This window comes from Oncorhynchus nerka, linkage group LG8 (assembly GCF_034236695.1).
Source record: "Oncorhynchus nerka isolate Pitt River linkage group LG8, Oner_Uvic_2.0, whole genome shotgun sequence".
NCBI classification, from domain to species: domain Eukaryota; kingdom Metazoa; phylum Chordata; class Actinopteri; order Salmoniformes; family Salmonidae; genus Oncorhynchus; species Oncorhynchus nerka.
This window is the reverse complement of record NC_088403.1, coordinates 41,159,728-41,173,947: the sequence shown is the minus strand read 5'-3', so window position 1 is coordinate 41,173,947 and position 14,220 is coordinate 41,159,728. Positions and strand designations below refer to the sequence as shown.

Sequence of the window (14,220 nt, the reverse complement as noted above, 5' to 3'; positions counted from 1 at the left end):
AGCATTGCGAAGAGCTGCTGGCAAAATGCACAAAAGTGCTGTTTGAATGACTACTTACGAGCCTGCTGGTGCCTACCATTGCTCAGACTGCTCTATCAAATCATAGACTTAATTATAACATAATAACACACAGAAATATGAGCCTTGGGTCATTAATAGTTAACGGATTCGATCATATCATCTCAAAAACAAAACATTTATTCTTTCAGTGATACGGAACCGTTATGTATTTTATTTAACGGGTGGCATCCAAGTCTAAATATTCCTGTTACATTGCACAACCTTCAATGTTATAATTACGTAGAATTCTGGCAAATTAGTTCGCAACGAGCCAGGCGGCCCAAACTGTTGCATATACCCTGACTCTGCATGCAATGAACGCAAGAGAAGTGACACAATTTCACCTGGTTAATATTGCCTGCCAACCTGGATTTCTTTTAGCTAAATATGCAGGTTTAAAAAAATATATACTTCTGTGTATTGATTTTAAGAAAGGCATTGATGTTTATGGTTAGATAGTCGTGCAGCGATTGTGCTTTTTTCCGCAAATACGCTTTTGTTAAATCATCCCCCATTTGGCGAAGTTGGCTGTCTTTGTTAGGAAGAAATAGTCTTCACACAGTTCGCAACGAGCAAGGTGGCCCAAACTGCTGCACATAGCCTGACTCTGTTGCTAGAGAGGTGACACATTTTCCCTAGTTAAAATAAATTAATGTTAGCAGGCAATATTAACTAAATATGTAGGTTTAAAAATATATTTGTGTATTGATTTTAAGAAAAGCATTGCTGTTTATGGTAAGGTACACGGAGCACCGACAGTCCTTTTTCGCGAATGTGCACCGCATCGATTATATGCAACGCAGGACACTAGATAACTACACATGGTTGATATTACTAGTTTATCTAGTGATTATGATTGATTGTTTTTTATAAGATAAGCTTAATGCTAGCTAGGAACTTACCTTGGCTTCTTACTGCATTCGCGTAACAGGCAAGCTCCTCGTGGAGTGCAATGTAAAGCAGGTGGTTAGATCGTTTGACTATAAGGTTGCAAGATTGAATCCCCTAGCTGACAAGGTACAAATCTGTCGTTCTGCCCCTGAACAAGGCAGTTAACCCACTGTTCCTTGGCCGTCATTGAAAATAAGAATGTGTTAACTGACTTGCCTAGTTAAATAAAAGTGTAAAAAATAATAATCGGCCAAATCGGTGTCCAAAAATACCGCTTTCTGATTATGAAAACTTTTAATCGGCCATTCCGATTAATCGGTCGACCTCTAGTGGAAAGGGATAGGTGGAGAGCGGATGAAGGGAGTTTTACCATTGAAATAGAATGGATGTAGCCTTATTATAAAATCTACATTAATGACATGCAGAGAATGAGTTGGTGGCAGTAAAAGTTAAGAATGTAGGCGTGCACAAGGACATTTTGGAGCATAAAAAATACAAGGTAATAAAGCTAGACTCCATAATTTTGCTATGTGCACTGGTGTTCCTAAATAAATAAATAAAATGTCAAACAGCAAAATATTTTGGCCCATATGTGACTAAAATGCATGCACTGTAGGGCCCTGCTTTAGAATTGGAATGCCTCATTCTATGAATTCCATTCGTTCTCATTTTGTAAGGTTTCGTTCCATGTATATTACAGTATTGTTTATGTAGAGTGATGTTTAATTGATCAGGCTAGCTCTACATCAAACATTTTCTCATAATAGGCTTATGTTTAGCCACTGTCCTCTGTACTGTATGTTGTCTATTTACACAGGCCTATTTGTTCTAGTATCGGCTATATGTTTGTCTCTGGACTGTACTGTGGGCGTGTGTCCGACAACACGCTTGTGTGTGTGTGTGTTCCTTGTCCTGAAATCCCCTATTACCTCCTTTACCTTTCATACAGTTTCACTGTCACACCACTGTGTGTGTGAGAGCGTTTTTGTCCTTGATCTCTAATCTGCATACTGTCCCTGATCTCACCAGCTCTCTGTCTGTACAGTATCTTATGCTGTTTGTGTGCCGCTCTGTCTTTGTGTGTCTAACTCTCTCTCCCTCCTCCTGACCTGAATGAGATGAAAAGGACGTGTGTCTGACTGTGTCCCTATACTGTGTCTAACTGCCTTTGTCTCGTGTGTGTGTGTGTTTCAGACCTGATCCACTGCACCAATGAGATGAACGTCTCTGTACCCCAGCTGGCAGACACACTGTTTGAGAGAACAGCCAATAGTAGCTGGGTGGTGGTTTTCAAAGCCCTCATCACTACACACCACCTCATGATGTACGGCAATGAGGTGAGTGGAACACACACACACACACACACACACACACACACACACACACACACACACACACACACACACACACACACACACACACACACACACACACAGGCATGTAGCCTAGCAGTTAGAGCATTTGGCTAGAATAAAGCATATATGCCTAGGCTATTGTAAATAATAATAATTATAAATAAATAAATTGCCAATTTAAAATTGTAGCAGTGCCAAATTTGTCTCAACTGTAAAAAATTAGCACAACAGAGCCACAGTCATCAATAGAAAAAGCAAGCATTTTAACACAGAGGCTGCATATTATCAGGAATGCCCTTGTTACATAGCCTAGGACAAGCGTCTTATCTGATATGTAGCCTGCTTCAAAACCAAATGGTACATATTCACAAAAGTAGATGGTGTTTGTTCAATTATATTTTCTGTTTAAACAAAATTAAAGGACTGAATTTGGAATGTCATTTTTGTGAGTGCTGAGTGTGTTTATTTTTTTAAAAAAGTGGAGCGGTGTGCGAAGACCGCTCTGTGAGCGATGAGTGGGGTTTCCCACCAGGTGGTTTGTTTGAATTTAGTAAATGCTGTTATTAAATTAAATGTTATACTCCAAGTAATCCAACAATGTCTATGCCGCCATCTTTGCTATTTCAAATCTTCTCTCATTGATTGAGACAGGTTGCCACCCCAAAGTGCCGCATGTCATGAGAGCGACTCAGAAATCAAGCTTTGCGTTGAGTGACACTCGACCTGGCTCGACGTGCAGGACTGTCCTCTGGCCTGGCGAGTTTTTTGGAAACCCTCTGGGCCAGTTGATCATCCCTGTCAATGACCCCCACCAAACAGCTGGTTGTTGCGTGGAGCCGTTTATCGAAGACTGACAGTGGTAGGGGTATGGAAAGCAGTAGGACGTTATATCTACCAGTAAATGCTAAGACAAGAATGGGTATGCAAACCAGGTATTTAAAAAGTTAGTCTTGGTTGAATATTTGTGATACACAATTCGGTCATGAAATAACCTAGCTTAAAAATCTGACATTTCCTCTAGGCTTCTTGTTCCTTGAAAAGTAATTGATGTTATGGTAACCGATTTAGAAGTTCTACTGCTCTAATATAATATTCTGTGATTTTCATTTCTGATCAGTTTGAGAGAAGCAGACGCTTTTGTTTGTTTCCCGGCCGTTTCAATTTAAGGAGGCTGCGAATTTTCGCAGCTTTTTGTTAAAAATCGCGCAAAATTTCAACGTCCTGCTACTCATGCAAGGAATATAGTATATGCATATGATTAGTATATGTGGATAGAAAACACTCTGAAGTTTGTAAAACTGGTTAAATCATGTCTGTGACTATAACAGAACGTGTTTAGCAGGCAAAATCCCAAGGAAAACTGTTCACAAAAAATAACTAAAAAATATCCATCCGCCAGTCTCTGTATTGTCTATGGCAAGGGAAAATAGATGGCGACCAGTTTACAATGCCTACAGCTTCCACACGATGTCGCCAGTACTGTCATTTGCTTTGAAGTTAATCCTTGGTCAGATGAGAAATAGGCACTTCCTGTCATCAAGTACACAGCAGGAAGTTTTGAGAGAGAGAAAATGGGCCATCATTTCAAAACGTGCTGCTATTGAATACAGATCACCCCGTGATCAATTTTATCGGTTATTAACGTTTACTAATACCTAAAGTTGGATTACAAAAGTAGTTTGAAGTGTTTTGTCAAAGTTTATAGGCAACTTTTTTAATTAAAAAAAATGACGTTGCATTTTTGAAAGCAGTTTTTTCCTGATCAGACGGGCCCTCTGGCCAGGGTAAACGAAGTGGTTAAGTTATGTAGCCTATGTATAGCCTGCTTATTTATGGTTTAGGCTATATTCAAACTTGGGCTGGCTGGCTAGGCTACCTTCAATTTGTAAGTCGCTCTGGATAAGAGCGTCTGCTAAATGACTTAAATGTAAATGTAAATGTAAATGCTTCATAAATGGACATTTTGGGTATACATGGACGGATTTAATCGAAAAAAAAGACCCAATTGTGATGTTTATGGGACATATAGGAGTGCCAACAAAGAAGCTCGTCAAAGGTAATGAATGTTTTATATTTTATTTCTGCGTTTTGTGTAGCGCCGGCTACGCTAATTATTCTGTTTACGTCCCCTTTGGGTATTTTGGGTGTTGCATGCTATCAGATAATAATTCTCATGCTTTCGCCAAAAAGCATTTTAAAAATCTGACATGTTGGCTAGATTCACAACGAGTGTAGCTTTAATTGAGTACCCTGCATGTGTGTTTTAATGAAAGTTTGAGTTGTATCGAGTACTATTAGTTGTCACTCTGGAATTTCCACTGATGTTGATCCCTGTACAGGGACAGCAGCCCTAAGAAGTTTTTAAAGGGTGTTGCGCTAGTCTATTGCTAGCCATGTGCGGTTATTATGAGCAAGACCAAATCGAATGCTGACTTCGACTTGGTTTTCCATGCAAAGTGTTCCATGACAAAGGGAACCTGGTTTTTGGTCACTTTCTGATTTTAAAACGTGATACAATAACCCTTCAATATCTCCGGAACATCTCCAATGGCGAGACTAGCTACCACATGGACAGACTTCATTAGTGTGTTTGTGTCAGGAGCATGCTGTCAATGCATAATGCCATTGTGTAGGCCTATTGAGAAAATGTGTTCTTAGTTGTAATGCATACTTTTTTTGCATACATTTTTTCTATAGGCTATTACAACAATTAAATTTATATATTTAGGTCCTTAAATATATACCATGTAGGTCCATGAAGAAGTACTTAAGTCCTTGAATTTGATTTGCCAATGTCTGTATGAACCCTGTACTGGCTACTTGCTCAGCCTGCTAATGATAGATAAAATCACCTACTACTATGCACGCATCATTCGCTTTCCAGTCATATCTTGACCCGAAACTGTATTTACATTTTTTTTTAAATTCATTCGGCCCAGTAGCTCTCAGTTGCACTGACCCGGTGTGCCACTGGCAAATTTACTTGAATGTCAGCCTGCCTTTTATTTATTTATTTTACCTTTATTTTACTAGGCAAGTCAGTTAAGAACAAATTCTTATTTTCAAAGACGGCCTAGGAACAGTTGGTTAACTGCCTGTTCAGGGGCAGAATGACAGATTTGTACCTTGTCAGCTCGGGGATTCGAACTTGCAACCTTTCGGTTACTAGTCCAACGCTCTAACCACTAGGCTACCCTGCCGCCCCAATCAATGAGAAGATTTAAATGAGAAAATTTGAAATAGACAAGATGGCTGCACACCCATTGTTGGATTACTTCATGGAGCAAAAAATAAGCAAATAATTTTAAAAATTCAAACGAACCACGTGCAACTAGCCATGGAAGTTTTAAAAGACATGCGTTGTCTTCCAAGTCGGGAATTGAGGAAGTATTGCCAAGTAAAGGTTGGTCGAAATGTCTCTGTGCTATGCTTTACACTACCTCAGTAATAACGCCCATCTGCTGGAACAGTAGTAATGGTCTGGCTGGGCAATATTTTGAACCGCTTTTGGCAGCATTGTGCTGTATAGTTTTAGTCCAACTAGCCAATATCAATATGCCTCATTCTTCACCTGCTCTTTTCTCTCTGACCTGACCAGTTATTTCTTCATCTTGCTCCTTTTTTCTCTCTCGCTCCTTTTTTCTCTCCCTTTCCCTCCAGCTCTCTTCTCCCCCATCTGAGATTTTCTCTATAAAGCTCAGCCAAGAAACAATCTCATGCATTCTTTGGGGAGTGTGTTGTAATGCCGAATTAATGAGCAGTCAATATCTTATTGGATCAAGGGGTGTTTTCCTGTTGTACACGGAAATGTATGTGCACACACTGCTACCATGGCTAGTGGGGGGGTGTGTGTACAGTCCTCTGAGTGTTTGTCCCAGTCGTCTCCTCTGTGTGTGTGTGATGAGTGTAGACAGACCTTTTTGTACCAATGCAAACGCATGACAGAGTCAGACCGAGAACCATGGCTGGCTGGGCAGGAGGGAGGACACTGTTAAAGTGCTGATGCTAAGCACATGCTCCTTCCTACCTTGAGGGGGGGGGTAGTGAATGTGTGTGTTGCTGAGGGAAAGACATATAGTGTGCGTATGTTATATACTAACACTATATGAGTCATTTCCCTGCTGTCCCAGATACTGAATGGACTGTTCTGCCTCAGTGACGGCACTGGAAGAGTGTCAGTACTACTAATAACCCTCAGGGTGAATGGAGGAGAAATGGAGGAAAGGATGGGAGCGAAAGGAAGTGAAGGAGGGAGGGAGGGGGAAAGAGGCGAGGGAATGAATTGAGGAGAGAGAAAGGTACAGCGCGAGGGGATTGATTGAAGGGGAGAGATCGAAAAGAGAGTCTGAAGAAAGCGATGGTAAGAGATAGAAGGGGGAAGAGTGTCTGAGAAATAAAGTGCTGACAGTGAGTGTTGTCAGAGGGGAGACTGAGGAGAACTCTGAGAATCTGTTATTGTGTATGTGGAGGGTCAGACTGACTCTAATGGAGGTCACCAAGCACAATCATCTAGTGACCTTGAGCATATTGCGTACTGAATGATAGGGTGGATACACAGTGGTGTGTACAGGAATGATGAGTCAAGAGGATACCCTTGTCCTTCACAGATAAGGAAACACGCATCTCTTAACCTCTCTAGGGTATGCGTCCCACCTGGCCAACTTCCAGATTGCAGAGTGCCAAATTCAAATACAGAAATACTCATTATAAAATATCAGAAAATAAAACGTTTTACCTAGGTTTAAAGATGAACTTCTTGTGAATCCAACCACGGTGTCAGATTTACAAAAATGCTTTACGGCGAAAGCATTCCTTACGATTATTTGAGAACATAGCCCAGCAGACAAATCATTACAAACAGTAACCAGCCAAGTAGAAGAGTTGCACAAGTCAGAAATAGAGATCAAATTAATCCCTTACTTTTGATGATCTTCATACTGTTGCACTGAGAAGACATTAATTGACTCAATAAATGTACCTTTTGTTCGATAGTCTCTCTATATCCAAAAACCTCAGTTTTGTTTGTTTTCTTCAGTAATCCACAGGCTCAAACGCAGACAAAAAAATCCAAATTGTATCCGTAAAGTTCATAGAAACATGTCAAACGATGTTTATTCAATCCTCAGGTTGTTTTTAGCCTAAATGATCTATAATATTTCAACCGGACAATAATGTCATCAATATAAAAGGTAAACAAGAAAGGCACTCTTGGCATGAAAAAGCTCTGTGACAGGACAAGGGTCCATTCATTCAGACTGGTCCTACTACTTATCAGAATACAAGCCTGAAACAATTTCTAAAGACTGTTGACATCTAGTGGAAGACATAGAACTCAAATTGCAGTTCCTAAGTCAATGGATACGGTAATGGCATTGAATAGAAAAAAACTAGAAAAAAAACCAGACTTCCTGAATGGATTTTTCTCATGTTTTCGCCTGCCAAATTAGTTCTGTTAAACAAGACACTATTTTAGAGTGTTTTCTATCCAAATCTACTAGTAATATGCACATCATATACTGAGTAGCAGGCCGTTTAATTTGGGCATACTTTTCATCCAAAATTCCGAATGCTGCCCCCTAACCTAGAGAAGTTAAGGTGTCAGCATGCTTCAGTTCAGCTAAGATACTTCAGTATATTTTGTGTATGTGGGCACCCCTTCATATTAGTGAATTTGGCTATTTCGGCCAAACGCTTTGCTGACAGGTGTATAAAATCAAACTCACAGCTATGTAATCTCCATAGACGAACATTGGCAGTAAAACTGCCTTACTGAAGAGCTCAGTGACTTTCAATGTGGTATCGTCATAGGATGCCACCTTTCCAACAAGTCTGTTCCGCACATTTCTATCCTGCTAGAGCTGCCTCGGTCAACTGTAAGGGCTGTTATTGTGAAGTGAAAACATCTAGGAGCAACAGCGGCTCAGTGTTAGGCTACACAAGCTCACAGAACGGGAATGCCGAGTGCTGTAGTGCGTAAACATTGTCTGTCCTCGGTTGCAACGCTCATTACTGCATTCCAAACTGCCTCTGGAAGCAACGTCAGCACATTAACTGTTTTTCGGGAGCTTCATGAAATGGGTTACCGTGGCCTAGCAGCCGCACACAAGCCTAAGATCACAATGCCAAGCGTTGTCTGCAGTGGTGTAAAGCTCGCTGCCATTACACCCTGGAGCAGTGGAGTGATGAATCACACTTCACTATCTGGCAGTCTGACAGACGAATCTGGGTTTGGCGGATGCCAGGAGAACGGTATCTGTCCCAATGCATAGTGCAAACTGTAAAGTTTGGTGGAGGAGGAATAATAATCTGTGGCTTTTTTTTCGTGTTTCGTGCTAGGTGCCTTAGTTCCAATGAAGTGAAATCTTAACGCTACAGCATACAATGACATTGTAAGACGATTCTGTATTTCCAAATTTGTGGCTAGATCTGTGTGGAAGAACTTCAATGGCCTGCACAGAGCCCTGACCTCAACCCAATCGAACACCTTCAGGATGAATTGGAACGCCGACTGTGAGCCAGGCCTAATGGCCCAACATCAGTTCCCGAACTCACTAATGCTCTTGTGGCTGTCCCCGCAGCAATGTCCCAACATCTAGTGGAAAGCCTTCCCAGAAGAGTGGAGGCTGTCAAAGCAGCAAAAGGGGGATCAACTCCGTATTAATGCCCATGATTTTGGAACGAGACGTTTGACAAGCAGGTCTGCAAATGTACATCACTGTATTCCAGCACGAGATTGCTGCATACAGTTATTTTGGATAGTTATATGAGGGGAGTTACACATGTTTGTACACACACGCAGCACTTTCACTAGTGTGGGTTCTTTGTTTGTTAGTTAATGTTAGCTAGCTCTAGTCGGCTGTACCTGCTCCAAATCGCCAGTATTTCTCCTTCTCTAGCTTATTCTCCAACTTCTTTTTAAATGGTGAGCCAGCATTCTTTCAGCACTTTTCTTTCCATGACTGATCAAAATGTATTGCACATTTTGTTTGGAACCTTGAATTGCAATACATATTGACTAGTGAGAATCTAAATGCATATCCTGTTTGCTCCCCCTCACCATTTCTACAGGTGTGTCTCTACTACTGAGTAATTCTTCAAGAGTAAATGGGCCGTTGCTTGGTAATCTATAGAGGGGGTAGAAAAAGGTTGCGTATGTAGTGGGGTAAATCAGCGTCACAAGCGGTGAGTCATATTGTTTGGCTGCATCATTGACCCCCTCGTACTGCTCCGTCTACCAACGTGTGTGTGTGTGTGTGTGTGCCTGTTTGTCGTCGTATAGATCAACCTGCTTTGTGACAACAGGAGCCCACACACCATTACCCCCCTGTCACTACTCCTACCACACACAACACCCCCTGTCTCACTGTCCGGTAAACTATTTATAAACACTGTCCATCTCTTTCCCTACCTACACCCTCCGTCTCGCTCTCTACGCCCTCTCCGTTTCCCTCTTTTCGTTTTCTCTTTCTCCATCTCTTTTACTCTAGTCTCTCTTTGTCTCTTTCACCTCCACCCATCTGTCAGTCAGATATTCTACTACTCTCTCCTACTTCGTCTCACTATCCTCTGACTTAATCAGCGGGCTTCTACGTCATGTGTTTTGTCACTGTGGTGGGAATGAGTGTGCGTGTGATTTGTGTTAAAAGGATTATCACTCAATTTCTGTTGGTTTTTCAGTTAACGTATAACTGCTTTTTGGTTTCCCTGGTAATTGCAAACGTTCTCATTGCCAAAGACGCTCTTCTCTTTCAACACACATTCCTTTCATTCTTTCTCTTATTTGTTTAACTTTATTGAGTCTAGTTACTTTAACAATGCCTTTTGAATCCCACTGACTTGTGTATGGCTGTGAAAAGGACACGGGGGTAGGGAAGAAGCAAAGAAGTCTCTAAAGTTGAGGGATTTACCCATCGAGACAGTGGGAGATAGACAGAATGAGAGAGTGGTTGGGGGAAAGCGTTAGCTCTTTCTCAGTTTAGATTCAGTAGATTTATTAATAATGGATAAGGTTTTTCACTGACAGTCGACTGTTATGCTAACATGAATTATTTGAATTATACTGCTGCTCCAACTTGTTTCTCCATCGATCTTTATCTGCAGTCTATGGTGTCATAATGCAGTGCTATGGCAGTACATGTAGGGTCTCATGTCTCAACGTTACCTTGATTTCTCATCAATTACTTTCCGAAATTGCATTTGTTCAATAACTATTCATTCATTGTGACAATAATGACACATCATGAGAATGGCTGCAAGTGTTCAGATAAGCATGACATTCCCTTTTTATATCTGTAGACATATCGGCTGATATGATATAGCGCTAAAAGGCCAATATCGGCCAGTTAATATCGATGGACCGACAATATTGGTCGGGCTCCACTATCGATCTATCTCGCTCGCTCTCTCTCTCTGCCTGTCGGCCTGTGTGAACTGCCCTGTTTTAGCCCTGTTTGACACACGTCACATTCCTCACTGCAATAAAGAAACAAATAAATTTCCCTATATAGTGTATTGTACCCTATGAGCCCTGGACAAAAGTATTGCACTAAATAGGGAAATAGGGTGCCATTTGGGATGCAGAAGGGGGCTAAGAATTTTTACTTTTCTTTGCCACGGGACAAATGCTTAGCCAGACAAATGCACTCACAATCTGCAGAGCACATTTTATCGGCTCTTAATCCAGTTCTTAAAAAAAAAGAAAAGACAACCACTCTTCCTCCCTACTCTGAGAAATGCTGAAGAGAAAATATGATGGATGTTTAGTTTTCCTTCTTTCATTTCATGTTTTCTTAGGCGAGTTCACTCTTTCTAAAAGTAAAGTTTTTCTCGCTCGCTTTCTTCTCTTGACTCCTAAGCACGAGAACACAAAAGCCTGCTAGTTTGTGTGTGTGCTCTGTCTCTGGAAGCGTGTCAGCTGGCGTAGCGTGAATCCCCCGCATTCCGAGATGCTCGGTTAGAACTGGGAACACCAAACTAGATGGGGGAACGTCAGCCTGGGATGTACACGTTTAGGCCTGCTCCTGTCTCAGCAGAACGCTCCTCTTTCTGGGAATTCCCAGCCCTGTTTTCCCATTACTGAGGATGAGGCCAGACGATGTTTTTCATGTGTGTGTGTCCCTCATCCCTGCCAATTGAATCTAGACTATGTTGATATTACACAAGATGGGATTTATCCCAAATGGCACCCTGTGCCCTGGTCAAAATTAGTGCACTGCATGGGGAATAGGGTGGCATTTGGGACACAATGTATGGGATTTTTCCCACCCTGTTTAGTCAATAGCTGTTTATCTGACCTGAGACTTATGGCGCTTTCTTTTTTCTTCCGTTCTTTCTCTCTGCTCAGCGTCTCATCCAGTACCTGGCCTCTAGAAACACCCTCTTCAACTTGAACAACTTCTTGGACAAAGGTGCTTTGCAAGGTATGGTAAATCCTATACAAACACTCATATAATACTAGTGCATGATTAGACACACACTGCTTTGGTCTCAGGTTCTCTCTTGTTTTAGTGGGTTGGGGGTTCTGTGCTGTTTTTGGTCAAATGAGGATGGTTCAAAGTCTCGGTGGTCTATCTCTTCTCTCTATCCTCTTACCCTCTCTCCTTCCTTTCTCTCCCTCCCAGGTTATGACATGTCTACGTTCATCCGTCGGTACAGCCGCTATCTGAATGAAAAGGCCATGTCTTACAGGCTGGTGGCTGTGGACTTTACCAAGATGAAGAGAGGGTAGGAAAGCACACATGTTTACTCACGCACACACCTGAATGAATAGATCACCATGTCTTACAGGCTGGTGGCTGTAGACTTTACCACGTTGAAGAGCGAATAGGCTGCATAACATTTCATACATTACATTTACATTACATTTAAGTCATTTAGCAGATGCTCTTATCCAGAGCGACTTACAAATTGGTGCTTTCACCTTATGACATCCAGTGGAACAGCCACTTTACAATAGTGCATCTAGACTATACATCTAGTCTATTTCACACTACTGGGCTGGCCTGGTTCCGCAACCACTGTAGTTCCTGGAACCGTGCTGGATAGGAAAATATCCAAGCAGCCGAGTACGGTTCAGGTTGGTTTTATAGTGTGAATCGGGTCAAATGTTCCTTAGCATCCCGTCAGAACCAGCTAATCCAGTATTAGTCTAGAAAGAGAAGGACTAAATCAAAATGTTTGGTTTGTGTGTGTGTATGTTCCAGGATTGACGGTGTGATGCGTACCATGAGCATAGAGAAGCTCATAAAGACCCTTCCTATTATCCAGAACCAACTAGACGCACTGCTAGACTTCCAGGTAACATGGTGTGTTTGTGCATGTGGAGGAGGGGTGTGTGTATTCAATGGAATGTGTGCATTTTCCAATGGTGGACATGGGTGTCAGGTTTGAGATGAAAAATAAATAAAAACTTTGGGGGCGGGAATGCCTCTCTTCCACCCTCTCTCCAGGCCAACCCCAATGAGTTAACTAACGGGGTGATCAACTCAGCCTTCATGCTGTTGTTCAAGGACTCCATCCGTCTGTTTGCTGCCTACAACGAGGGCGTCATCAACTTACTGGGTAAGGACTGGTCTAGAGTCAAATTTAAAGCCTCCAGCGTCAGGACTATTGGTACTGGTGGGTATTATCATGGTATAATAGAATGGTTCATTGGAATTCTATGGGTTTTATCCTATTCGTATTATGTGGGTTCTTTCCAGGGCATAGCTCAAGGTTCTTACATCAATTTGATGTGATTAACTATGTGATGTTAGCCTCTCAGACAGCCAATGCCCTGTACGGTGTGTTTGTCTTTTCACAGGTTGTGATGTATTTCTGAAGTGATAAGTGGTCCTCTGTCTCCTATCACTCTCTACTAATGGCTTCTTTGTACTCTACTCTTCTCACACTTTGTCTCTGTCTGTGTCTCTCTCTCGGTCTGTCTGTGTCTCTCTCGGTCTGTCTGTGTCTCTCTCGGTCTGTCTGTGTCTCTCTCGGTCTGTGTCTGTCTCTCTCTCTCGGTCTGTGTCTGTCTCTCTCGGTCTGTCTGTGTCTGTCTCTCTCGGTCTGTGTCTGTCTCTCTCGGTCTGTCTGTGTCTGTCTGTCTCTCTCGGTCTGTCTGTGTCTGTCTCTCTCGGTCTGTCTGTCTCTCTCGGTCTGTCTGTCTCTCTCGGTCTGTCTGTCTCTCTCGGTCTGTCTGTCTCTCTCGGTCTGTCTGTCTCTCTCGGTCTGTCTGTCTCTCTCGGTCTGTCTGTCTCTCTCGGTCTGTCTGTCTCTCTCGGTCTGTCTGTCTGTCTCTCTCGGTCGGTCTGTCTGTCTCTCTCGGTCTGTCTGTCTGTCTCTCTCGGTCTGTCTGTCTGTCTCTCTCGGTCTGTCTGTCTCTCTCTCGGTCTGTCTGTCTGTCTCTCTCGGTCTGTCTGTCTCTCTCGGTCTGTCTGTCTCTCTCGGTCTGTCTGTCTCTCTCGGTCTGTCTGTCTCTCTCGGTCTGTCTGTCTGTCTCTCTCGGTCTGTCTGTCTGTCTCTCTCGGTCTGTCTGTCTGTCTCTCTCGGTCTGTCTGTCTGTCTCTCTCGGTCTGTCTGTCTGTCTCTCTCGGTCTGTCTCTGTCTGTCTGTCTGTCTCTCTCGGTCTGTCTGTCTGTCTCTCTCGGTCTGTCTGTCTGTCTCTCTCGGTCTGTCTGTCTGTCTCTCTCGGTCTGTCTGTCTGTCTCTCTCGGTCTGTCTGTGTCTGTCTCTCTCGGTCTGTCTGTCTGTCTGTCTCTCTCTCTCGGTCTGTCTGTCTGTCTGTCTCTCTCTCTCGGTCTGTCTGTCTGTCTGTCTCTCTCTCTCGGTCTGTCTGTCTGTCTCTCTCTCTCTCTCGGTCTGTCTGTCTGTCTGTCTCTCTCTCGGTCTGTCTGTCTGTCTCTCTCTCTCGGTCTGTCTGTCTGTCTCTCTCTCT

The 14,220-nt window shown here is 42.6% G+C and overlaps 1 protein-coding gene across 9 annotated transcripts in view; it reads left to right on the top strand.

Annotated features, from left to right (window-relative positions):
- si:ch211-200p22.4 (phosphatidylinositol-binding clathrin assembly protein) overlaps positions 1-14,220 on the top strand; it is a 62,277-nt gene that overhangs the window by 23,637 nt on the left and 24,420 nt on the right. For all 9 annotated transcript variants that reach the window (XM_065021795.1, XM_065021791.1, XM_065021797.1 and 6 more), the window contains exons 2-6: positions 2,146-2,288; positions 11,650-11,725; positions 11,927-12,029; positions 12,509-12,602; positions 12,755-12,866. In XM_065021795.1, the coding sequence (XP_064877867.1) occupies positions 2,146-2,288; positions 11,650-11,725; positions 11,927-12,029; positions 12,509-12,602; positions 12,755-12,866 (528 nt within the window). The remainder of the gene's footprint in view (positions 1-2,145; positions 2,289-11,649; positions 11,726-11,926; positions 12,030-12,508; positions 12,603-12,754; positions 12,867-14,220) is intronic.